This window comes from Monodon monoceros, unplaced genomic scaffold, assembly GCF_005190385.1.
Source record: "Monodon monoceros isolate NGI ecotype Baffin Bay Population unplaced genomic scaffold, NGI_Narwhal_1 Super_Scaffold_6, whole genome shotgun sequence".
In the NCBI taxonomy this organism is placed as follows: Eukaryota; Metazoa; Chordata; class Mammalia; order Artiodactyla; family Monodontidae; genus Monodon; species Monodon monoceros.
In genome coordinates, this window is record NW_021703783.1 from 64929856 (window position 1) to 64957353 (window position 27498).

Here is a 27498-nt window from a genome sequence, read left to right on the forward strand (position 1 = left end):
CTGCAATTAAGGGAAAGGTATATAGAATATGACTAAATAATGAGCACGTAGATGCACGGTGCACATAAATCTTAGCTTCGTATCACCCTTACCACTGTTCTTACGTTTTTCTCTATAGCAGCTTTAGTTGTTTCACAGGATTATTATTTTCCAATTTTCAGCTCACTTGACTTCATGCTTTGCAGGTCAATTTCTTCTTGAAGAAGCTCGCCTCATAGAAGCAGCTGAGATGGCAAAAAAAGCGGCTGAACTGGATAGCACGGAGTTTGATGTGGTCTTCAATGCTGCCCACATGCTCAGGTTAGTTTTTGCTACTGTGCCTGAGAAGACCAACACTGTAGCTTTATTCTTATTAAATTAATATAATATAATTAAATCAATTATACTAATTCCCCTTATATGTCACCTTATTCCATATTCTAAAAGTGAATTATGCTGCTTAACCATGTTAAAATCAGTCAGGACTATTTAATTCATTATAGTTTATGCGCATAGTATATAGGGTATATGAACTTTTAGGACTCTGAAAATTATTCAGGCCCCTTTTCTCTTTCCTTCAAAAATTATTGGCCATAAAATACAAAAGGAAAATTGCAAAATTGAAATTAGTAACTGTCTAATTAAATGTTTCCAAGACAAAACATTATGTCAGTTAGTCAACTGCATCTCAATATTTGTGGTTTTGTATTAATTATATTGAATGGGTCATGTGGGTACATTTTATTATGCTTGGTAGTAGAGAGGATTATCAAATACAATTATACTTAAGGCCTGTCAAATTCTCAAAATGGCCCTATAATTAGCACTGTTGCTATGTGTTAAAAAAATATGTTTTTAGACCATTAGTGCATCTGTTTTCAGAAAGACTATTTTGAAGGCTAATTACTATAATAGCAAAACAAAAGGCAGATGAACTGTTTTTTGTGTGAATATAAAATGAAAGTCAATGCATTAAAGGAGGATGTTTTTAAGAAACTCGAATGATTTATACAGTTGTTTAAAAAGCATTGTTTGTTCTGTTAGCCGTACGTATACCCCTTCGCACATGCTGTTACCTGAATTTCACTCTATTAAATCTCCACATAAATGCTTCCTTGGGTGACATTCACACTATGGGCTCTGAGCTTGTCTTCTAGGGGCAAGTTTCTAATTATGTAGATTACTCTTACATGGGAAGAAAAATAGCAGAGAATTGGTCCACATTTGGATGGTTTTAAAACATGGACTTTTTGAGAAAAGTAGAGGAACATTTAAAAAAAAATTTTTTTGAGATCATTGTAGATTTGCATGCAGTTAAGAAATAATACAGAGAGATCCCTGTACCACTTATCCAGTTTCCCCAGTGGTGATATCTTGTAGAACTACCATACAGGATCAAAACCAGTATTTTGATATTGATGCAGTCCACTGGTTTTATTGGGTTTCCCCAGTTTTAGTTGTACCCCTGTGTGTGTCTGTGTGTTTTTGGTTTTATGCACTTTTATTACGTGTATAGGTTAGTGTATCCATCGCTCAGTCAAAATACAGACTGTTTCCATCACCACAAGCATCCTTCGTATTCTCCTTTTATAATCACATACCCTCACCTACCCCTGTCCCCCAGGAACCAATATTTAAAGCAAGTTTTGTAAATTACCTTGGATTTATAATTTGAGATTATTACTGTAACTGTATCGTAGTGGTTTACTCCTTGGCTTTTGATAAGTTTTAAATAAGAAATTCGAAGTCTGTTTGAGAGGAAAGAGTGTACCGTGAGGTTTCAGTTGAATATCCTCATTCCGTATCAATGCTTAGCATTCCTAAAGCAGGTACCTACAAAGAGAAATCACCATTCAATAGACTATTGGTATATTTTAAAAATAAACTGTAGCCAGTTTGCAGGAACCTTCAATAGAATGATTTTTTTTTTTTTTTTTTTTTTTCTGCGGTACGCGGGCCTCTCACTGCTGCGGCCTCTCCCGTTGCGGAGCGCAGGCTCCGGACGCGCAGGCTCAGCGGCCATGGCTCACAGGCCCAGCCGCTCCGCGGCATGTGGGATCTTCCCGGACCAGGGCACGAACCCATGTCCCCTCATCGGCAGGCGGACTCTTAACCACTGCACCACCAGGGAAGCCCTAGAAGGACAATTTTTAAAAGATACTTTAATTTGCGTGAGAAGGTTAGGTGCTGTGTTGGAAAGAGAATTTTTTTTTTCTTCATGAATAAAAACACTGTGCTTTTAGTTACAATAAACCATTTAGAATGTGAATGCACAAGTTTCTAGAAACTAATTTATCTTAATCATAATAGATACTTTCATCAACAAGGCATTTTGCTATATATTAAATCAGTATCTGAAATTCAAGGTCTACCAACGGAAACTTGGAAACTCGTTACAAGAACATTACAAAAAACGTCCTTGTTAAATACATAGCTTGTAACTTTTCCTTAGTTACCATAGTGCTAGAAACCAGTGGAAAGTTTTTGTTATACATTGGCGACGTGGAAATCTTTAGGATTTATTTTTCAGAACATTCTCTCTAGCTTTCTACAGTCTGCATTGCTCATTAAGTTGCATTCAGTCAGCGCCTTCCTATCTTGATTGCGAGTATGACCACAGCAACCTGGTCATATCCTTATTCAACTTGGTGGCAGTCCGTATGAATGTTTTTACTTATTTTTTTAGCTCTGTCAAATTCAACAATTTCTTGAATGCCTATTGTGCAAACTGAACACCAGCCTCTTTCCTTATTAATCAAGAGCATGTAGGACTTTGTTTGCTAAAAAGAATAAAAAAGGTTATTGGTTTTCCCTTGAATGCAGCCTTATCAAAATGGCTAGCTGTCAAGATTTTGCTTATTCAGTGTTACATCTAACATTTCCCTTGAGGCAGCCAAATTGTTGTAAATTGAGTTTGATTTTAATTTTTTTCCTTCAAGAGCTCTGTTCTTTCCTAAGATATTTAGGAGACAAAATTGGCAAGGTTTGGTGATCAGTTCGATGGGAGGGAAAGGGCAGATGTCTCCCTGGCTGTGTCTTGGTTAGCTGGATCAATGGTTGACCTAATATACAAAATCATCAATTTAGGAAATGTTATAGTTCAAGATATAATTTGAAGCATACTTATTTAACTTCCCTTTCCTTGGGTAATTCCCAATGAATTGACACAAAGAATCTATTAATAAGGAAAAAACTGCTTATCACGAAAGCAAAAAGAAAAAGGAAAAATCATTCCGCCAGAAGAGACTAGTTTGGAAGAGCCCATCAAGGGGCAAATCTTTAACTTATTAGGACCTTCAAGAGGCTTGAAATTGGAGAAATGTCTAACAGATCCATTTTAATTCTCAGTAATGGAGAAAGATCTTTTTCTGTAGAATTAGAATATTTCTAATTCCTGTTGTCAAGGTGATTCACAAGAACACTGTGTGGGGTAGAAGTATTAATGCTGTTCACCAAATATATTTGGCCTTCCCACTTCAAGAAACATAATAGGACTGCACTTTTCTGCCTTCTTCCAAGTTGAAGACCTTCCTGTGTCTTATTGGGTCGTTGAATGTGTGTGAACGTGATGTATGTTATTTCTGAGCCCAAATTGTAAGAGTCAGTGCTTTTCCCTTTTTCTGACTTGGAAATTGTGGAAATAGATCCAGAAATAAGCAAAGGGAGACAAACTTCCCTTCTCACCTGCATTGGATAGGATGAATGAATGCAAAGTAAATTTTGTCTTAATTCACTGAGATTTAGGATGTGTCTGTTATCGCAGTGTAATCTAACCTATCCTAACTGATCAGAATATATCTGTGAAAATAAAATACATAGTTGGAAAGAGGAGCCATATAACATCAGAAAAGATTAAGCAATTAATAGGATCTCTGAGTTTATAACTACAGTGGAGGCAATGTAAAATTGATGGATTGAAATTTAAATAGAAATTATAGATATTTTCCCAGAACTTAATGAAAAATACTAAAGACATGAAAATGATGACTGAAAGGATAAAAGATTGATGAATAGATTGAGAATAGTATATATACACTAGTAATTTTATTTATATATATATGTTTATATAATTATATATAGTATACAACTATGTATATATAGTTATATATACCTGTATAGTATATAGGTATTGTTTATGTAATATGTGATACTTTTGTCTCTGTGTATATAAATATGTATATATAATTATGCTGTACTTATGTGTATGTAGTTAGATATGGCATATATACATATATAATTTTATTTGTTGTATAAATGTTAATATAAATAGAAAATTTCTGAAGGAGAACATAGCTCAGATGAGCAATTATCAACAAATAGAAAAAATTTCCAAGATAGGATGGAGGTCTTTCATCATCATTATTAAAACCAAAATTAATGAAAATAGATCTACTCCTAAACTTGTCTTCTTGCATGGGTCACCATTTTTAGTTGCAAACTAGAGAATCCACTCTTGCCAGTTTAAGCAGAAACAGGTTTTATTGTAGAGAATTCTATAGCCCACAGACTCTCCCATAGGCTTGAGAGTGCTCTACATAGCCAGAAATAATTTCCACCACCTAGCTTTCCTTGGTGCTCAGCAGCTTTTAGAATCCAGAGCTCTGACACCATCACCCACAAGGAACCAAGAAGAACAAGCACCACATTCATTAGAAGATGAGTCTTCTGAGTGCAGCTGCCTACCCATTATACTTACTTCTGATTTTGATTCTCTTGAGGTTGCATCTGATTGATGGAATCTGAGTCATGTACTGATACCTTGGCTGGAAGCAAGTTGGAAGATGAGGAAATTTTCGGCTTCTGCCTTGTTTGGGAAGACAGGATGCACACTGTGGCTAATTACTAAATATATTTCCAGGGAGGGTGATCACAGATGTTGAAGGCCTCACATAATGAATGGTTGACTACATGTGTTGACATTTTTAGTACTTCAAATAAAATGGAAAAAGTACTGGATATTTCCAGATGAGAGCATTAAAAAAAAAGCAGATTGGTTATCATCAAAGGAAAATATCAAAGGAATTTAAAATACTAAAACTCAGTAGAGTTGTGTCTATAGAGTTGTGAGAGGAAAGTATTGAATCAATTATTCTGTTAGAAGCACTTTGTATGAATGGATTTATTCAGCGTTCTTCCAGACCTGGAAGCTAGAAAGCACACAAAGGTATTTGACACCTGAGAGGAAATCTTGAGGCACTGAAAACAAATTTAACTCATTCACAGCATTCATGGGCTCTGGTGGAAAATTGTTTTTTTCTTTTATTTTCTTTTTTAAAATCCATTTACAGGGTAATGAAGGAAAAAATGTAGCATTTATTCAGGTATCTCCTGTCTACCTAGCACTGTATTTTGCATTGTATATGTCACCCTCTTAGTTATAATTTCACATATATGAAATAGACACTAATATTCCCGTTTTACAGATGAAGATGCTGAGGCTCAAAGAGAGTTGGTATTTCCCATACTTGGTAACGCTGGGATTTAAACTTAGCATATTCTTGCCAAGTATAATACTGTTTTCACTGTGTCACATTGGCTCCCTCATAGCTTTATAACTGGGTGATTACCTAGAAGCTGTGATTCCTGAATTTACTGATGGAAAAAGGGTTTATAGAGAGTAACAGGTTTTCAAATGTGTAAATCCTAAATAGTAAGATCCTTCCAGAATTATTACATTAGCCCTTTGTGGTAAATTTTAGAAAATAGGTATATAGTCATAGGAGAGAGAACTCCAAGTTTGTACTGTAAAAGGAACGTTAAGTTTATAGACATACCATCACGGTATATTGTCTGACGAAGGACACACTGCTGAGATAAGTGTGCAGTTTCCTTTTATCCAGGCCTAAGGACCCAAGTTGTCACTGCTTCCTAAGGTAGTAAGAAAAGCAAAACTGTACTGTACCAACTGGTTCCCAATGCTTCCCTAATTTCTAGAGAGCAGAGTGAATATATGAGAAAAAATTATCTTTCAATTTTCATTCTCCAATAATTTCACTGGAAATGACATGAAATAGACATTCTTAAGGAATAAAGGAACAAAATCAGATTATTTTCTCAAAGCACATTGTGAATGTACACCCACACCCACCCACACACACACATACGTTGGATATTGGAGATATATATATATCTCCAAGACCCTGTAAGTAATACGCTTTCTTTTTTAGCACTTCCCAAATTACCGAAGACCGCTCAAAAAGTTATTGGGTTTTCTACTTATAAATTGTATATTACTGCCAAGTTTTGGTTAAGTGTGGCCTATTTCAACTAGGCTAAAGTGGGATGTAAGGTCTTTAAAGCAAAGGGGTGTGGCAGATGAAGTTAAAGTTGGTACCTTCCTACTCTGTGCCTTTCCAACATTAATGTTCATGTGAATCACCCAGGGATCTTGTTACATCACATGTTCTGATTTAGTATGTGTGGGTGGTACCTGAGGTTTTACTCTTCTAACAAGTCACAGGTGTTGCTTATGATGTTGGTTCTTGGACCACTCCTGCAAACAAGTTCTAGTTTGCCTTTCCTCTTGTCATCCCTCTCAAACCCTGCTCCCCACCCAAGCACTACCACTTGGACATAAGTAGTAATTTACTATATAGGAATATTATAGTGGACATTACCGATAGACATTTCCTTCCTTTTCATTTTTCCAGTACATTTCATTATGTAATCTTTCCAGATATAGGCTTAACCTGTCCTCAGCAGCCCTCAAAGATTTGAGGCCATGAATCAATGGACTCAAATTCTTACGGGACATCAAGAAATATCTAACTTCAAGGAATCATTTTGTAAAACTTACACCATCAGTGTAGGCTTTTCCTCTGTTATTGCTACATTTCCACTGTGCCTCTCTATCCTTTATATTTAGTGTTGAGACAGATGCCTACAGGTCTTGAAGCCATTTTTGATGTCTTGGTTGAGAAGTTTTCATTTAAGAAGCCTTGATGACCATAAATCGTTTATTCTAGGAGTTTCATTACAAGGTTTTTTTTCTACTCCATTATTTTTACATATATGTGACTCTGGTTTTGCTATTTTAAGATTTTCCATACATTTTTATGTCCTTGTTTATTTCAGTTCTACTTCTATTACTACTGTACAGTTTATCAACTAGAATTAACATTTTCCTCTGCTTTGAGTAACTTAAAGCTAAGTGTAAGTTTAGCAAGTCGGCAAGAACACAGGAAGCATCAGATACTGTTTCAGCTTACTTTCATGATACAGGAACAAATGGCTCTCTAGTTTAAAAAAAAAATCCTCATAAGTTATCCTTGAAAATGATCACCAAGACTTAAATAAAATATTGTCTTTCATATGAGTCAAACAGTGGTTATCATCCATATTAAATAATTTTAATTCAAGACTGACAATTCACAACCATTAATAATTGTAGTTAAAGAGAGTCTTCTAAATGCTACTTGAGTTTTTATTTTCTATATTTTTTCAAGGAAGTAATTTAAAATTTACCAACCTTTAATTTTATAATTCTCACAGAATACATAAAAATGTAGGTAATTGCAAATGATTCTTTTAATCAGAATCTCCTCAAACATTTTATGGGGTATATCAAGTTGTTTCATAATGTAATTGATTCCCAAATTTCTTTTATATATCTTTTCTTGTAAGAATATTGGGCCCTAAACCTGTGTTCCAAAAGACACTTTTATGTCATAAAATAATACCAAAGAGAAGAATTAGCTGTATGAAATATATTTCTATATTTTTTAATAGATGTAAGTTTCATAGTCCCGTGCGCAAAAATGGAATTCTGTAGTAATCAAATGATGACATTTGTTTGTGACTTTTGTTACTATTTGTTTTCACTCTGAACCTACTTTTTCACTGATGGCAGAAAAACTGAATCTAAAGACTTTAAAAATATAATCGGCACAACCCAGTGATTTTTTTCAGAAGTCGAGGTTTACTTCATAATCTAGTTTACAAATACCATCTGGCTTTTCTACCTCCTTACCTTTTGTGGCCCTGAGAGGCCACAGATAATATGCAGAGGGAGAGGGCCTTAAATATGTGATGGGCAGGAGTTAATAAGAAAGGAGCCACTGTATCAGTCTCCAATTGATGTCTATTGTTGGCATGGTGATTTAATCTTTACTCTTTAGATAAGGGACATAATGTTGACTCAGGGTGACATGTTAGATGAGGGTAGTCACCCATCTGGGCCCAGTGTAGTTTCCTGGTAAGAGTAATTTTTCTTACCATCTCATTTCTGGCTTTTGTAAAGTATATTGTGGCCAGAACACAAGGTTGTCTACATACGGCCTGGGAGATCTCTTGGCAGGGCCAACTACTTTCCCCTTTACTCACCTTCTGAGTCTTCTACTTGGACACGCGGGAAACTTACGGTCCCCTTCTCTGTCTAATTGTGACCACCGCCCCCCAAAATAGGAGATTTGGGGGGTAAGAAAGTAAGTATCCAAATACTCTTCTTGCTTTTTCTCATTCCATATTTCCTTGCCTTTCCCCTGAATTCCTACTCTTCCCCTCCTTTATGGGAGACGGTGAAGTACATGCGGCAAAATACTATAGTGCATTTCACTGTTTATTCTTTTTTTTTTTTGCCGTAGGCAGGCCTCTCACTGCTGTGGCCTCTCCCGTTGCGGAGCACAGGCTCCGGACGCGCAGGCCCAGCGGCCATGGCTCACGGGCCCAGCTGCTCCGCGGCACGTGGCATCTTCCCAGACCGGGGCACGAACCCGCGTCCCCTGCATCGGCAGGCGGACTCTCAACCACTGCGCCACTAGGGAAGCCCCTCACTGTTTGTTCTTAAAACTATCCTCTGCTCGGCTGGGTCTGGTGAAGTTCACTTCTATCAGTTTGGGAGTTAGAATTGGAAGGATGTAAAACCTGTCATTGCAAATATTCTCCATATTCTCCCCATTTTTTTTTTCATATTTTCCCCTTTTCAAATCTCATTCCTTACTTTAAATCATCGCTTTTAAGCATAATAATCAAGAAGCATGTTTTATTGCTTTCTTAGTATTTGATGTAAGAATTGTTGTGGTCATCTGCCACAGAGCAATGTACCACATGTCATTCTGATACATCCGGCGCTCACAAAGATAGCAGCATGATCCTGTGATTCAGATATTTTATTTTAGAGCCCTTGATTCTGAGCTCAACCACTTACCAGCTGCGTTGCCTTGGGGGACTGTCAGCTTCTCTAAGCCTCATTTTAACCATCTTTGAAATGTGGTTAATAATAGCAATAATAGCAATAGATTCATAATATTGTTGAAACTGGAAAATAGAGTAATCAATCCATGGAATTTTGTAAGTGATACATAGAGAATTTACTATCTCAGAAAAGAAATAGTGAACAAAGAAAAGAAATATGGGTATTCAGGAAAAGTATATTTTATCAGCTTCTTTAAGTAGTTTGATCCCAATAGTCTTTGGAACCTGAGTCCTGTAATCAATCTCTAACAATCCAGTGGTTGAGGTTCTAGGGTGTTTACTAGAATCCCCTAAGCAACTGGCAGGATATTGCTAATTTCCTCAGTTTTCAAATGCTGAGTAATGATTCATTCATTTTTGCATTAAGATTTATTAAGTACTCCCAGGATGTTTCTTGCAGAGGGGGGAGTTTGCAATACAGCTTACGCCATAAAGTAGACATTGGACAGCTCCTCATGAGTTTTCTCTGTAGAGAGTAAAACGAGGATATACGCGAAGATTCAGTGGGTAGAACTGACATACTCTTTTCCCTACAGTTTTCCATGTGTTGCCATAAGTGCCTAGTAGTCAGTAAAATCCGTTTAATATTAGAAGAAAAGTCCTAGAGTCAAAATTAATTTTCACAGTTATATGGCAAATATAATAAATTCTATTTGTATTTTCTTATTTCATTAGAATATCATGAATTCTACTTTTAGCTTAAGAAACTAAGTCTTCTAAACTAGATATTTCCTTTGGGAATTAAGAAGACTGAAGACAGTGAAGGCTTGAAAAACTAATAACCTTTTTATGGGGAAAAAAACTTTTTTCAATTGCATTGATTATTATTTTAAAGGCATTTTACCTAGTGAATTCCTGAGTTTTTTTTTTGATCCTTATCTACCTCCTGAATCTGAATGTCCATAAAGATGAATATTAATGGTCACCATACTTCCTATGTTAAACATCTATTGGTTGATCTTGCTTCAAAGTAACTTACTTCTTTGTAGAATTAAGTTACTCTAATTTCCTACTCCATGCCTTTTATTTTCCTCTGGAGAAAACCTTTCCAGGGCATGACCTAATGAATTCTGGTTCAAATTTCCAAATGAATCTGAACCAAAGTGATTCTATAGTTTGGTTTAGGGAACCTTCATTAAATACCCTAGCGAGAGAATTTTTACTGTTTCATACCAGACTGAAGTACTTTTCTTGATATATTGAAATTGAACTTCAACATTTATGAGAATATAAATTGCAGCAGCACTTTGTAACATGTTGTAAGTCCAGTAGAGTCTTAAGTCAAGGACTTTTACTTTCTCTATAACCCCATTAAAAATAGCAGTGTTTCTAATTATTTTTCCTTTAAAAATTAGAAAAATATGTCCTGCTCTCCAGAGAAATGTTATCTTCACTTATTCCTGTAGTTTATATGGTTGCATGCCATATGTCTTTATAGTTTTTATGTGGCTTGACCAAAGTGCAAATTCAATTTTATAGCTATGGCTAGTTTGCCTTCTCTTTTAAAGAGAGAAGTGGTTTTCTAATTGAGAAAGTTAATTTTTGTTTCTCCTCTTTATTCCTGACCTCTTTGCAATCGTCTTGTCTCAAAAGGTTCTTCACATCACAGTTTCAAGAGAAGACTCCATTTTAACTGCAGGACCGCACGGCTTTAAGTACTATTGTTCACACTATAGTTATCTGAAGTTGAATTTGTTCTTTTTCTATAGCATTTCTTTTCTACACAGATATGGTCACCAGACTACAGTGTAACCTGCAAGAGCTTCTAGCTTTTATTATCTACCATCTTGGAAGGTTTTCAGAAAGCAGCATGGCATGATCAAAAAGCATAATGTTTTGATGGCTAATTGGCTGGGCTTCTTTGGGACTCGAGAGATTTGATTTCTTCTGTTAACCAATTGGCTGAACCAAGGAGTTTGCTGTGAATTGCAAGAATAGACAGTGCACAAACTTATCTGTAAAGTTTAGTCTGCATCTTATTTGTATAAGTCACCTGTGCCACTCATGGTATTTGGTAGTAATTAAGAAAAACTGACTGTAGCTATTTGAAGGCTGTGGGAACTACAGAATTCACTATAGACTGGAAGACATAGCTTGAACTGGCAGGAAATAAAGTAGCCCCAGAGCCTTCCTGCAAAGAAGCAGGACATCCAATAGCAGTTCTTTACAGGAAGACTCTGACCAGGATATAGCCCTGTTGCCTCCACCACTGTCACTGTGAGCAAATTCTAGCCATCCTCTCATCTTTCTGTCATTTGCTCAGGAATCAAAGTCCTAAGCAAGAACATCCCGTTAGCTGAGGCTACATCATGTGCCCACCCTGGTGACGGGAGAGCAAAGAGAGGGAGAGACTGGCCTTTTTTTTTTTTTTTTTCTGGATAAACAACACACAATGGAAAGTTCCCCTCCTGGACTGTAAAGAAAGTAGCTTTCTAGATAGATTTTTTTTTTTTCTAAAACCTGAAAATGTTTAGTATTTTCATAAAACAAGAGCAACTAAATAGTAATCTTGACAGTTTATTTTTGAGAGTTAAGGCTTTTCTAGGACATCCTACTGAAGCAGGAGAATCCCAACCCTGTGATATACTATGGACATTAGCTTGGAAAAGGAAACTAACGTTGCGAATTCCGGATGTGTACATTTAAAATAATGCCTACTGAGTAGGATTAGGTTGAGATATTATTTACAGGGCCTTAAAGATCGTGACAAGTACACTGTGTGCGTTCAATTTTTACTGATCTTTTTCTGCTTAGTCACCTTATTATTTGATTGGCATGATTGTAATCTTTAAAAAGTTAATATTATTTTGCTACATAATGATTCTGTTCACCTCTCTGAAATTTTAAAATAAACGATTTTGTTTTTGTTTTTGTTTTCTTTAACAGGCAGGCTAGCCTCAATGAAGCAGCCGAGAAGTACTATGATCTGGCCGCCAAGCTGAGGCCTAATGTAAGTACCTTCCTAATGAGAAGTATTATTCAAAGGGATGGACTCACAGCATGTGAGAGTTTTAGACACAGAAAACTTGTGATACTGGTGTTTTTCTCTCTGATCTCTTATTTTGTGTTAAATGGCTGATTCAACCATAAAATATGCCCGTCTCAAGCTTCTTTCTTTTTCCAGAGGTACAAATGGCTATTTACTACCGTGTGTGAAGCACCGTACATTTTTATCATTTGAGCACAGGTTTTAGCATTATTAGATATTTTGCATTTGGATGACTTTTAAAATGAGTTCTTTGAAAGTACTTTTGCTGTGGTGTTACATACCTTTGGACTTCCTAACAGCTCAGTGATTCTTATGTGTTGTCAAACCTCAAGCTGTGTGTGCCTCTTCCCTATTCCACAGTACTCATTTCTAGTAACTGTGCTTTTCAACTTTATCAAGTATTTTTTATTAGACTTTTTCCCTGGGTAGTCACACTTCCATAAATTAGATCGTTGCTATTGAAACAGAGAACCATTTACGAGAGAATAAGAACTGGTTTTGTATCGGTCTTCTCAGCACTTTTTTATTCACAGTACGTCATTGAATTCCAGGGCATTGCTTTTATTCTCATCCACACTGCTCTGCATCACTCTGCAACACTAAAACCTCTACCCTGCTCTCTGGATCTACGCCGTCTATTGAGAAATGTAATTTTCAAACAGTAATGAAAGTGCACGTGTGATGGGACTACAAATAGTGGAATCAGTCCCATTTCTTTACAGTAACTCATCTATTGGACAAAGGTCTATAGAGTACCTGCTTTGTGATAGGATACAGAGATTTCATACCCTAAAAGACCACACAATGTAGCAGACAAGACTGAACATAATCAACTAATTGAAATACAGTGTGGAACAAGGGGAGGATTAATGCTTCCTGAAAGCAACCCACCCAGGAAGTAGCTTTTTTGATCAAGAGACTCAACCACATGTAACCTTAGCCCTTGAATCTAAATGTCCCAGTTTCATTAATTATAAGGTACTTTAAGAATCGGTAAGCTGTTTGCAACAGAAGAAAATAATTTAATAGTTGTAAAAAGAATAATAAGCACTAAAATTTATTAAACACTTGTTTAAACAAGTGAATTCTCTCATTTATTTCTCACAACAACCCACAGATACTTCTGTGATCCTCATTCTGCTGAAGTTCGGAGAAATGAATAACTCACCCAGTATCACAGCTAATAAGTGGAATCACATTGTAACCCAGGCTGTTGTGTGTATAAGAGAAAGCTCGATGGAAAAAACTGCAGTTGTATCTTAGAAAATGCAAGCCAGAAGTCTAGAAAAACAAAATAATAATGGTCCTGTCATTTATTCATTAAATATTTACTGAGCATCTGTTAAGTGACAGACACTATTCCAGGCACTGGATACACGCCAGTGAACAAAACTGACAAAAGAGTCTCTGCCCCTTGGGAGCATATAGTCTAGTGGTGAGGAGACAGAACAGAAGCAGATCAATAAAATATATAGTATGTCTGACAGCAGTAAGTGCTTTGGAGAAAAATGGAGCAGGAAAAGGAAATTAGAAGGTGCAGGGGGAGGTATGCAGGAGGCACAGCTTTGTAAATGCCTGAGTTGGGCATCTTGTGTAGCATTTCTAAGAAAAGGGTTGGACTTGAGACCTTAAACTTATAAGTTCACTGAAGACAGAAATCAGGATTTTTTGTCTGACTGCCTTCCTTCCTTCCTTCCTTCCTTCCTTATCCTCCTTTCCTTTCCTTTCCGTTCCTTTCCTTCCTTCCCTTCTTTGATTAATAGAATTGATTGATAGAATCAATAATAGAATGATTAATAGAATGATATAATGCTCTTACTATATATACTAAATGATGGTAAGTTCAACCCTTGTTCATTGAGTAGCAGTCCCTTGAGTGTCACTTTTATTTTTGTTAAGTGGTTGATCAGGTAGCCGTCTTCAGCACATTGTAATGGATTAGGGAGAAAAGGGCTCTCTGACCTGACCTCAAAAATGAAAAAGAAAATGAGGCACCACAAGATTTAAACCTGACTTACAAGAGTATTTATTTTAAAGACTGGCCAAATCATAAAATCAATATTTAATCTCCAACTCGAAGCCACTTTTTCTGAAACCCCAAAAAGTTTCTTCATAAACACGCCACAGATTGCTTTTGAAAAATGCATTTATTCAAATGATATTTCTCTTATCTGGTAACAATAAATTAAGTATTTTATAGACTTGGATAAGATATGAAGTCTATATTTAACAATAAGAAAATGATGTTACAGTTGATGATCAACAGATGTGATCTTTCCCTAATCTGTTTTATGAATTGTGTTTGGTTTTCCGTACATAATTTGGTAAGTAAGATGCCACCAAGACAAGACTGATAAAATGTAAACCTTAACAATAACACAGGTTTGTATTCTGAAATGAAGAGACCTATTTAAACAATAGCCTCATGTCATGAATTATTAGCAGTTAGCATGTGATCTAAATTAAAACATCCATCTGACATTTATCTTGCTCAGAGCTGTTTGTTCCCTTTGTCATAAAAACATTCTTTGTTATTTCTGTACTTACTAAATAAATTTCAGTTACCTGTTTATATGAGAACATGGTAAACAGACCTCAACTCTTATTCCCTGTTTAAGTAGTTTCACTATCTTTTCTATTTTTCTTGTCTACATGGTAACCTAATCTTATTCTTATTTTTCATAAAGCATTTTCTTCTGTTGTTTAGTTTTAACTACAGCAGTCTGTAGCTGTATGTCGGGGTCCTCTGTGGATTTTTCAGCAGTGCTCATGTCAGATCATGACTATGTGAAGTAAAATTTTTTATTGCAACCCTGTGCACTACCCACTTACTGTATTAAGAAGATTGCTGATCATCTGTGAGATGAATTCCTCTCTTAGTAAAATACCTATTCCATTTCTTCAGTATGTCCCATGATGAATTGCTTTATATTTTTTTCTTCTACGAAAGTCTTATTTTTCCATACAACTTACTTGAAAATTATTAATTGACTTTTAGGGTTATTCATATTCAAAGAATTCCAGTGACCAAATGCTAAAATAAAGAAATCTAAATTAGCAGAGACATATAACTTTATTTATTTTTTTAACACCTTTATTGGAGTATAATTGCTCCACAAGGGTGTGTTAGTTTCTGCTGTATAACAAAGTGAGTCAGCTATATGCATACATATATTCCCATATCTCCTCCCTGTTGCATCTCCCTCCCACCCTCCCTATCCCACCCCTCTAGGGGGTCACAAAGCACCGAGCTGATCTCCCTGTGCTATGTAGCTGCTTCCCACTAGCTATCTATTTTACATTTGGTAGTGTATATATGTCAGTGCTAATCTCTTACTTTGTCCCAGCTTACCCTTCCCCGTCCCCATGCCCTCAAGTCCATTCTCTACATCTGCGTCTTTATTCCTGTCCTGCCTCTAGGTTCATCAGAACCATTTTTTTTTTCAGATTCCATAAATATGTGTTAGCATATGGTATTTGTTTTCCTCTTTCTGACTTACTTCATTCTGTAAGACAGACTCTAGATCCATCCACCTCACTACAAATAACTCAACTTCATTTCTTTTTATGGCTGAGTAATATTCCATTGTATATATGTGCCACATCTTCTTTATCCATTCATCTGTCAGTGGACACCTAGGTTGCTTCCATGTCCTGGCTATTGTAAATAGAGCTGCAATGAACATTGGGGTACATGACTCTTTTTGAATTATGGTTTTCTCAGGGTATATGCCCAGTGGTGGGATTGCTGTGTCGTATGGTAGTTCTATTTTTAGTTTTTTAAGGAACCTCCATACTGTTCTCCATAGTGGCTGTATCAATTTACATTACCAACAGTGCAAGAGTGTTCCCTCTTCTCCACACCCTCTCCAGCGTTTATTGTTAGTAGATATTTTGATGATGGCCATTCTGACTGGTGTGAGGTGATACCTCATTGTAGTTTTGATTTGCATTTCTCTAATGATTAGTGATGTTGAGCATCCTTTCATTTGTTTGTTGGCAATCTGTGTATCTTCTTTGGAGAAATGTCTATTTAGATCTTCTGCCCATTTTTGGATTGGGTTGTTTGTTTTTTTGATATTAAGCTGCATGAGATGCTTGTATATTTTGGAGATTAATCCTTTGCCAGTGAGCAGGCACATATAACTTGAAATGTTAGACTCTGATATTGTTTCTTCATCAGGGATATTGAATACATCATCATTTACTGAAGTGCACATTTAGAGAAATATATTTATTTAAGTGCACATTCAGAGAAACATTTTTGTAGTGGGAAAACTCTTTACCAAAATTGCCATTTTAATTTTTTCCACTTTCAGTTTTCCATTTTTATAAATAAAATTGATCTTTCTGTGGAGGTTACTTTAAAAAGACAACACTTTTCTCTGTCTTCTCTCCCATTTACGCACATCAAAAACTGCTGACTCTTGAGGACTAGAAAGAACATTAAAATGAAATGGTTTTGTTCCTCCTGTGGGAAGTGAGCCAAATTCTGCATTAATTTATAGGTTTTTAAATTTTCCGTAAAATGCGAAGAATGGGGAATTTGCATAGTACAAAGTCACCCAGTTCTACTTGGCTTTTAGTAAATGCCAAAGTTAGAAGAGGGTAATTCCTAATAATGAGGAATTATATTTCTTTATATTTTGTATTTTTCTGCATGTAATTGTTTTTGGCCTGAATTCATTCAACATTTTTATTGTTACTATTGAGTTCTAACATAGTGTAAAATTCTACGCCAAGTGCAGTAGGATCCAATTTGTGAAAAATTAACCCTGACCTTGATGCGGGGAGAAAGTGGGGGAGAGAACCAAGGATCCAGATCCTCATACTTCAAGGCAGTAAAAGATGCTGTATATTAAGTGCCCTGTGAGTGATAGAAGCTAGGTGCTGGAAAAGTGCACAGGAGAAAAAAAGTACTTTCAGGGCCTCCCTGGTGGCACAGTGGTTGACAGTCTGCCTGCAGATGCAGGGGACACGGGTTCGTACCCCGGTCCGGGAAGATCCCACATGCCGCGGAGCGGCTGGGCCCGTGAGCCATGGCCACTAAGCCTGCGCGTCCGGAGCCTGTGCTCCACAACGGGAGAGGCCACAACAGTGAGAGGCCCCGCGTACCGCAAAAAAAAAAACAAAAAAAACAAACTTTCAGCTGGACTGATCCTAGAAGACATTGAGTCACAGTTGACAAACACAGAGAATCTTGAAATGATTGGAGCTTTATAGGTGAAGTTTTTAGCAGGAAGAAGAGAAAAGAGAGAATTCTGGCAGGTAGAGGCATATGCATGAACAAAGACATGAGCTCAGAAAGCATGAACTATACCCAAGGAACAGTAAGCAGATGTGGTTAATATTGCCCATGGTGTGGGGCAGAGAGGAAGAGTGGGGGAAGATAGAACTGAAAAATAATATAAAACCAGATGAAGGGCATTGAATACCATACTGTGAATGAGGAGTTTGTATTCCAGGATTGTGTTCAGCAGGATGATGTAATGAAAGTGGTAATTTGTCAGATGTGATGAAGAATGTGTGTTTCATTTGGGAAAGTAGAAATGACACATGCAGCTTTGAGAAAACCAAATAAAAAGTCATTGAAATAGTATAGGCAGGACTTCCCTGGTGGTGCAGTGGTTAAGAATCCGCCTGCCAATGCAGGGGACACAGGTTCGAGCCTTTGTCCGGGAAGATCCCACATGCCGTGGAGCAACTAAGCCCATGCACCACAGCTACTGAGCCTGCGCTCTAGAGCCCACGAGCCACAACTACTGAAGTCCACGCACCTAGAGCCTGTGCTCCGTAACAAGAGAAGCCACCACAGTGAGAAGTCCGCTCACTGCAACTAGAGAAGGCCCACACGCAGCAACAAAGACCCAATGCAGCCAAATATAAACAAATAAAATTTATTTAAAAAAAAAAAAACAACTTGCCTTCTCTCTTTAAAAAGAAAAAAATATAGTATAGGCACAAGGCATAACATAGATCCAAAAATACAGAAACACAGTAGAATGGAAAAGAACATGCAGGGAGAGTAAGCATATTATTTGATAGGATATGAGTAGGAAAATTAATTGGCCCAATGAGTGTTCCAAAATTTTAAATTTAGGTAACTTGGAAAAAAAGAAATCCCCTAAACAGAAATAGGACAGAAAAATGTGTTTATTTCAAGAAGAAAGTGTTAAGTTTGAACCGAGCAGATTCTAAGTGAGAGGGAAGATATTCTAATTTTCTACAGGACATTCCTATCAAGTGGCAGTTGGGGGAAAGGCCACCGTTAGGCATAGAGGTGCAGGAGTCATTTGCAGAAACTGCACAGTACCAAAGGAGAAGATAAGATCACCGAGGGAGGGAAAGTACAAAAGGAGAGAAGAGAGCCCATTTCACAGCCCCGAGCATCCCTGCATTGGAAATATAGGGTAAGGAAGGCATAAGACAACAATAGGACGTAGAAATCAACATTGGTGAGCAATTTCCACTGCTGCTAAACAGTAAAGAAAAACAAGGACTGAGAAAGTCCTTTGACTTCAAAGGATAAGATGACGGGCTACCTTCGTGAGTTCAGTTTCGTGCAAGTGATATGGGCGGAAGTTGTTAAGGTGTTAAGGACATGAGAATTGGGAGCAGAGCGTGTAAAGTGAATCTGCAAATAAGTGTGGAAGTAAATGAAAGAGGGCAATACCAAAGAAATATTAAGTATGTGTTTATTAAATATTAAAAATAGGTGTTAGGGCTTCCCTGGTGGCGCAGTGGTTGGGAGTCTGCCTGCCGATGCAGGGGACGCGGTTTCGTGCCCCGGTCTGGGGGGATCCCGCGTGCCGCGGAGCGGCTGGGCTCATGGGCCATGGCCGCTGGGCCTGCGCGTCCGGAGCCTGTGCTCCGCGGCGGGAGAGGCCACAGCAGTTGAGAGTTCCGCGTAACGCAAAAAAAAAAAAAAAAAAAAAAAAGGTGTTAAAGGGTATGTGTATGTGTGTGTGTTTAAATACGAGATTTTAAATGTGTCCAAGTAGAGGGGAAAGCAGAGGAAATATAGAAGATCTTAAAGGATTATTTCCTCCCCAGGGACTGAAAAAGAAAAAGTAGACTATGAAGATATAAGGAGGAAAAAAAAAATTAGAAATAGAGCATGTTTAGGTAGTAATTTACTAATGTCATCTTTATTTGGCTGTCCGTTGGTCCTGGGCAAAAAGGGCAGAATTTGAAGCCAAAGGCCTGTGGATAGAGCTGAACATGCCAGGCCAGGCAGTAGATAATATTTGCCATAGGTCTGTACCATCTATATATGATCAGTAAGTGCCAGGAGAAATTCTGGCCTTAAGCCCTTTGTCATCTTGTGATAATTCTCAGTAAAGTTCTGAAATCGCTGGTCAATTGCTTCTAGTTTTGATTCAATTCTCTGACTTTTACACTGATTGTTGTATTCACCCTTTATATTTCTAGTATGTATAATATTTTATAAATGTTTTCCAGTGCACATTCATTACATATGAATTCAAGGGGAATGTGTTCCAAGGATTGGACTGTCCAATAGAAAATTACATACATGCATTATACCTTTCCTAGGCACTTAGAATATAAATTATTTCAGAGTATTATTGTAAAATCAAAGCTGATGTTATGCATTTGGGGCTCTTTGGCAATGATTATATGTCAGAGAGCAAATGAGAAATATGAGATTCAAAGAAATGAGCTTACTGTAAGAGAGTGCAGCTGTGTTATGAGCTAGTACATAGATTCTACAATATATACCTTTCAACTTGGACTACCCTTTTTATGGTAAATATGGTTGTGAGATAGGGTAGGGAGAGATGGCTGTGCAGTAGAAATAACCACTAAGACTAGAATCTGGGGGGAAAGGGTAAGAATTAACTTCTGATGGAAGAATTACCTTCTGATAGAAGAGAGAGAAAATATTCTGAGTTATAGTTATTTTCTGATGGGGAAGATATTCCTCAACCCTAATTAGAACAAGAGACCATGAAATTCAGTTAAACAGGACAGATTCAGATTTGACCATATAGGGGATTTTGATGGGGGAAATTGCTGAGATTGCCATCTCACTGGGAAAAAAAAAATAGGGTAAATAATAATTTGTCTGGGAAGCAGTTAAACCACATTTCTGCTTGCAAATGGAGGAAAAAACATATGGCCTTTTCCAAAACTTTCCACAGGCTTCTGTGATGTGGGAAAATTACATACCATGTGTCTCTTGACTTTCAGGCATTAATAATATATGGATCCCAGAATCACCAGATTGACTTTATGAATAAAATGCATTTTAATATTGTAAATATATTTCCCACTCTCACTAGTCATTTCAGTTTCACATACCTCTATATATTTTACAGTCAAAAATAGAGTAAGTTGACAAACCCAGAATAAATAGGTTTCCATCAAGAGAGAAATTGCCATTAGTTTCCCTCTGTATTTTATCTGGTTTTATTAAAAGGGCCCAGAGATATCATTGAAACAAAAACTGTTGGTTATTCACACATACCCAATTAAGTCATCAAACCCTAATTCTACTTCAGTTCATAAATAGACTTAATCCTTTCGATGTTATGGACATTTATGCACACAGCCGTAGAAATCAAATATCTAATTCTTCATGTCTGATTTCAGCAAAATAGATGCTCACTTCCCTGAGAGCTTCAGTTATGCCAGGATCGATTTTAGCCCCAGTTTTAGATACGAGAAGACACTCATATCTGTCTTCAAACTCCTTTCTACTGTAGATCTTCTTTCCAAATTATTTAGATGCTGCTTTTCTTCTAACAAGTTACAAAGTCGAGTTTTTGGTGCATTCATTTCTCTCTGCTTACATTGTTGCTTTGTGTTATACTTCTATTTCGAAAATGTGAGATAAACCAGAAAAAATGTATTTCTGAAGTGATTACTGTTTTTGTTTATCATCTGTATAATTCTTCATGCTTAGAAGACAAAGACGGTTAGTATAATCCACTTGTTTACTAGCTGTTGATATGGGCTAGTTGTTGCCTAGACTGGGATTAGATATTTGGACTCAACTAAGCTGAATTTACAGTTTTTCCATCCTTGGGGTATTGTTATTCATCACAATCCACATGCAATCATGTTTGAGCACTATTTTTTTGAAAATGTATGTATGTGTTGTGTGTGTGTTTTAGATTCACAACCAGAAAAGGATGAGGGGGTGTGAGACGTGGGCAGGAACTTACGTGGCTCTTGGCTATAAAGAAAATCAACCTGAGTACTTTAGGGTTGAGGAACATCAAAAACTTTGGGGAATTCCACTTAATTATGTTCTCTGATTCCAAACGTGTTTATTTTTACTCACATTTCTTTGTGAGGGTATCCTTTGCATCGATTTATAGCTATAATTGTTTGAACTGTGGGACCACACACTAAAATTACTTTTAGTCCCTTTTCTTCCAGAGAAACTAGATTCCTGTTTTGTTTTGTTTTGTTTTGTTTTGTTTTGAACTCAGCTAATCTAACCACACTGGCCCATGTTCCTACCTGGGAATAGCAACTAGGGTGGACCAGTAGCTGCTACCATGAGAAGGATATGACCTTCCCTCACCCCCAGTCACCACATTCTTCATAATCCCCTTTGGTTATTTCCACAGCTGGCCTCTCTCATTTCTTTTTTTTTTTTTTAATTTTTTTTAATTGAAGTATAGTTGATTTACAATGTGTTAATTTCTGCTGTACAGCAAAGTGATTCATTTCTACACATATAGACTTTCATTTTTATATTCTTTTCCATTATAGTTTATCACAGGATGTTGAGAATAGTTTCCTGTGCTATACAGTAGGACCTTGTTGTTTATCCATTCTAAATATAATAGTTTGCATCTGCTAGTCTCAAACTCCCAGTTCATCCCTCCCCCAACCCCATCTCCCCTTTGGCAGCCACAGGTCTGTTCTCTATGTCTGGGAGTCTGTTTCTGTTTTGTAGATAAGTTCATTTGTGTCATATTTTAGATTCCACATATGAGTGATATCGCATGATATTTGTCTTTCTCTTTCTGACTTACTTCATTTAGTAGGATAATCTCTAGGTCCATCCATATTGCTTCAAATGGCATTATTTCATTCTTTTTTATGGCTGAGTAGTATTCCATTGTATATAAAATTTCTCCCCCATTTCTATTTCAGACATTTATGTTTCTCATCCTTGATTGGTCTTATGGGGCCATGTTTTTTCTAAATATAACTGAAACATTAACAAAAAGCCGTGTTTGTGTATGATTCTTTATCCCCTCCCTGTTCTGAGTTTCCTGTAACATTCCACTCCTCTTTCTTCTATTTTCTTACCTTTCTTCTACTCTTAACTCTTTGTTATCTACCTGAACTCTCATTTACATCTACAGATAAAATTATATTTTACTTTACCCTAGAGACAAGTAAAAGTTGGGCAGATCCTGAAAAACTAGTAGATTGATAGAATAATTTCTTATTGAAAGTCCTGTGTCTTTGTTAAAGAGAAAAAAAATTATTCTAATGCTTTTGTAAACAAATTATTTATTTATTTATTTATCTGGCCACACCATGCGGCATGTAGAACTTCCCCACCCAAGGATCGAACCTGTGCCCCATGCAGTGGAAGCACAGAGTCTTAACCACTGGACCACCAGGGAAGTCCCCAATGCTTTTAAAAATAGTGATGAAGACTTTATTCAAGACTATTGTGATAAGTTTCATGACTATGGAAATAAGGGAGACAGATCAGGTTCAACCTGGCATACAGCAGAGACAGCAGGGGCTGGTCAGTGGTTGGAAAATTACTAAGAAGAGGCCTCAAGGGTAGGAGGGTTCTTGGTAAACCAACTTACAGAATTCTTGCTGGAAGACAAGCCAGTATGATCAGATAGCGAGGGTGGGGGGATTCTCGCTAAATTAACTTATCAGAATTCTTGATACAGCTGGGCTAGGCAGGCGTAAGAAAAGACCCAAGGATGAGGCCTAGTCAAAAAGAGGACTCAGAGGAATGTCTTCTTTGGTCAAGGAGAGTCTGTGTCATTCTGGATGAGGTTATTTTCCGAGACTGAGTTGTTATAATGTTAAACTTCTTGTCACTAGATAATGTCAGAATCAGGAGTTTCCCTTTATCAACTTGAGAAGGATTTGCTTAAATATATTGCTGTAACATCTTTGCTAACAAACCCTAGAAGAGAGCTGAAAAGAATGACATCTTTAAGAGAGGGAAAAAATTGTGTATGCTACAAAACGTCTCAGTCTTTGTCTTATTATCAACTGTTACTTCCTTAGATACCAAGTGCCGACAAATGGCCACTGTGGTATGGTATTCAGAGTTTTATCAGTTGTCTGAACCTGCATTGTGATTACAGCAAAAAATAAAACTAATAAAACTATAGAGAACTCAATTTTTTAAGAATAGGACCTTTATATTTTACTTACTCTCATTATTTCTGTGTGGTTTTCATCTCCGTTTTGTTGTTGTTTTTGTCACTTTCTTAAATGAGATCTGTAGCGAAATAACTCCCAGAAATGCAGCTTTACCACATACTGTGACCTACTGAGACACTGCCCTTTTGAAGAGTAAATGGCAACTTAAAGAGGGCAAATGTCGTGCCATTAAAGGTTTTGTGACGAGAGTTTGAAATGGTCAATTCACCGAATTGGTTTCATTTTAAAAGTAACTTCTTCAGATTAGGAATACTGAATTTTAAAGAGAGAAGCAATTTTGAAAAGATTTGTTAGAATGATTTATGAAATATATATTTATATATTTACATTATGTATATATACATATACAATTTATACTAAAGAAAATAATTGCTTAAATTACATGTGGAAATAATCAACTATGTTTTTGATAGTATCATATGATAGATCTCAACAAGCTCAAGAATGGATAGATGTAGAACATTTACTGCTACTGCTTTCAAACACTTTTTTTCCGTATTCTCCAATCTAAGTTACTCTACCCTTAACTGTTCTACTTAACTGTTTAATCCTATAAAAGATAGCTGGATCTTCCCCATGGAATCTATATTTGTACTACAGTTTATTTCTTGATTCCACCTGTAATTTTTACTGGTTGTTTATATACAAATCCTAATAAAAGCTACTAAAACAAATGAATAAAAATCCTCAATATGTATTAATTTAGTTTTCCTACAAGACAAATTATTTTTCTTAAATATATAGTGCATTTTCCACTATTGGTTTACAGAAACCAATGGTAGTTTTCCCTTTTTCTTAACAAGCTTCAACTATCTTTTCCCAGAGTCATACTATTTGTTAAATTTTTGTAATCATAGCTTTCAGCTGTTTCAACTAGCTGAGCTTTTATTTGTAACCACAAGTATGCTAATGTACATATCTATCAGCAAATCAAAGCTACTATAATAAATAAATCCTTAATATGCACTGATACTTTTCTTCATCCATGATTACATGCATTATTTTTCTTTTTTTCTTTTTTCTTTTTTTTTTTTTTGCGGTACGCGGGCCTCTCACTGTTGTGGCCTCTCCTGTTGCAGAGCACAGGCTCTGGACGCACAGGCCCAGCGGGCATGACTCACGGGCCCAGCCGCTCTGCGGCACATGGGATCTTCCCGGACCGGGGCATGAACCCGTGTCCCCTGCATCGGCAGGCGGACTCTCAACCACTGTGCCACCAGGGAAGCCCTACATGCTTTATTAAAATGATACCAGAAATTGTGAAAAACTATATTTGAAAAAGTGTCAATATGAAAATATTGAAAGAACAAAGGATTTTTAAAATGCATTTCTGTAGGTCACTCTACTTAAATGACACACCGCAAATACGTGGATATCTGTGCTTATTTTCGAATTTTCTTATGGAGAAAGATTCCTGTGTAGAATTTATAATTTCTCACTTATGTTTAGTTGCTTTTCTCCACTTTAATATCTTCTTTTTGATATGGTTTTCTTAGGCTAGCATTGAGAGCAATAGATTCCATTAATCTGGGAGATGGAATTATTTTGCTGCCAAAGGGAGATTATGTACTTTGATTAGCCTTGGAAATCTTTACTGGATACATGCACAAATGCTTATTTTTCCTTTCATTGAGTAATATAACGTTATCATTTTCTTTTCTAGTATGCTGATTGACACAGCAACTCCTAAACATTTCCTACTTGTAGGGAACTTTTATGGTGAACAGATGATGGATTATACCATAAGCACTGTAGTACCATGATTGCTTTAAATCCATTATTTACATTTGAATTTGTATAAACTGTGTCTCCATGTTTGGAAGTTAGGAACCTTTTTTATACACACTTAATGATGTAAAACAGAGAGCATTCACCTAAATGTAGGTGATAATATTGAATGGGTTAAAAGTTGATAAACAACTATTATAGGTCCATATTTCTGCTTGTATCTATTATGAATTATAACCAAAAAAATTTTGTCTCTGTAACTTGTAGAAGAATAAACATGATAATGCTGAGACCAGAAAAACGTCATTTTTAAAAAATTAGGAAGCGTCAGCCTAACAACATCTACACTAGTTAAACATTAAAAGTTAAATTCTACCCCATTTTTACAGATGGAGAAACAGAGGCAGGGTAGTCTGTCTGGGATCTCACAGGTAGTGGTAGAGTCAGAATACAGATCCAGGCAAGCAGAGTGCCTATTATATGTCAGTATCTAAAATGAGTACCAGGGATATAATGAGAAACAAGGAAGTTGTGATTCCTACTGTCTCAGAGATGTAGCTGATGCAGGCTTAGCATTTAATTGTTTCTTAATTTTTTTCATGAGTGGTTTATATAGTTTATGAGTCTTGAAAGTTTGCATCTTCCACACCTTATACAACAGTTCTTAAAAATTCATGAATTCACTGTGTTATCTTCAGAGAATATTCAGGGACTTCAAGAAACATAGCAAACAAATTACTGTTTTTGTATTGCTTGAAATGTGTTGATTACTTTGTCTTGGGCTGACTCATGCAACCACAGTAAATCTGCTCATTTTTTCATAAAGGTAATTTATTTCCTTTCCTTTAATAAGCAGAAGCAACCAAAATGATTTAGTGAAATGTTGGTTTAGGATTTGGAAGGCCAGATACTTTGGACAGTAGACTCTTACTTACCTGACAGTTTCTTTGTGAAGTTTTGCTGTTAACTGAATTTGTGTTCTTTAAATGAGAGTTACGGTAGAATGACGTGCAGGTATCATGTCAGGTTTTATTTTATTCCTACTATATGTGTATTACGGTCTAGAGATGTATTTGACAAAAGTTCGTATTAGTTAAGGTTATTGTGATTTCCAGTACAATAATGTTTAAATACACAGGAATCTAAAAATTCCCCCACATATAAATAAAGTAATATTAACATTCTCCTTTAAAAAATCCCTAGAAAAGAAAAAAAAACTACTTAGAAATATGCTAAATTGATTGTAGGTTTTTAATCTGTTTAATGACATGTTATGAATAGAGTATTACAGCAAAAAGCTTTTTTTGAGTAATTCGGAATTGATCTTTTAGTCCTTAATTTATCCAATCCTAGTACTTCTCATGTGTAAACTGAAGCTGCTGGATATGGTGAAGATGTTTATGTAAAAGGAACTACAGCATGAAGATATTATATGACTCAATTCTTTTTAAAACTTGGTTTGAATTTTCAACTCTGCTTTAATGGAAATTTATTATCTCCTCAAATATGTGCGTGCTATAGCACTTAAAGTGTGCTAGAACATGCTAGGCTCTGGGAATAACCAAAGGTCTGCCAGATGTGTGTTGGCAATAGCCTCAGAACAAGTCAAGATCCCTAGTGAAGGCAGGAATGGTGACAAAACATGATACACACCATCAATAAAGTTGATAGTCAAAGGGCAGTTCATGACTGCAGGTTTTGAAAGCCTATTTTGAACTAAATGTTTTCATAAAATTACAGTGTATGGTGCTAAATGATCCTTGATATAGTGTAGAGTTTATTTAGTGTAGCACCTTCAAATATATATCAAGTTTTTATTTTAACATGTTTTCCAGAACCTATATCTATTCCCACCCTACCTGGTCTGGCTTATATATGCTATATCTCAAAAAGTGTAGCACTTAATCATGAATATATATTTTGTGTACCTTAATGGCATCAAAACGTTTTTAATGTTTAGGGATAAAGTGTATTCCGCTCATATGGCAGCAGTGAAAAAAAGATACCTACTTCTAGGGCTTCCCTGGTGGCGCAGTGGTTGAGGGTCCGCCTGCCGATGCAGCGGACGCGGGTTCGTGCCCCGGTCCGGGAGGATCCCACATGCCGTGGAGCGGCTGGGCCAGTGAGCCATGGCCACTGAGCCTGCGCGTCTGGAGCCTGTGCTCCGCAACGGGAGAGGCCACAACAGTGAGAGGCCCGCGTACCGC

General features: G+C 36.6%; 1 protein-coding gene across 5 annotated transcripts in view; it reads left to right on the forward strand.

Moving 5' to 3' along the window:
* The window catches only part of TMTC2 (transmembrane and tetratricopeptide repeat containing 2), an 842237-nt gene that overhangs the window by 332785 nt on the left and 481954 nt on the right, over positions 1–27498 (forward strand). For all 5 annotated transcript variants that reach the window (XR_003791067.1, XR_003791066.1, XR_003791068.1 and 2 more), the window contains 2 exons: positions 186–300; positions 12058–12121. Coding sequence is in view for 2 of the 5 variants with exons in the window: in XM_029204988.1 (XP_029060821.1) it covers positions 186–300; positions 12058–12121 (179 nt within the window). In the remaining 3 variants the exon portion in view is untranslated. The remainder of the gene's footprint in view (positions 1–185; positions 301–12057; positions 12122–27498) is intronic.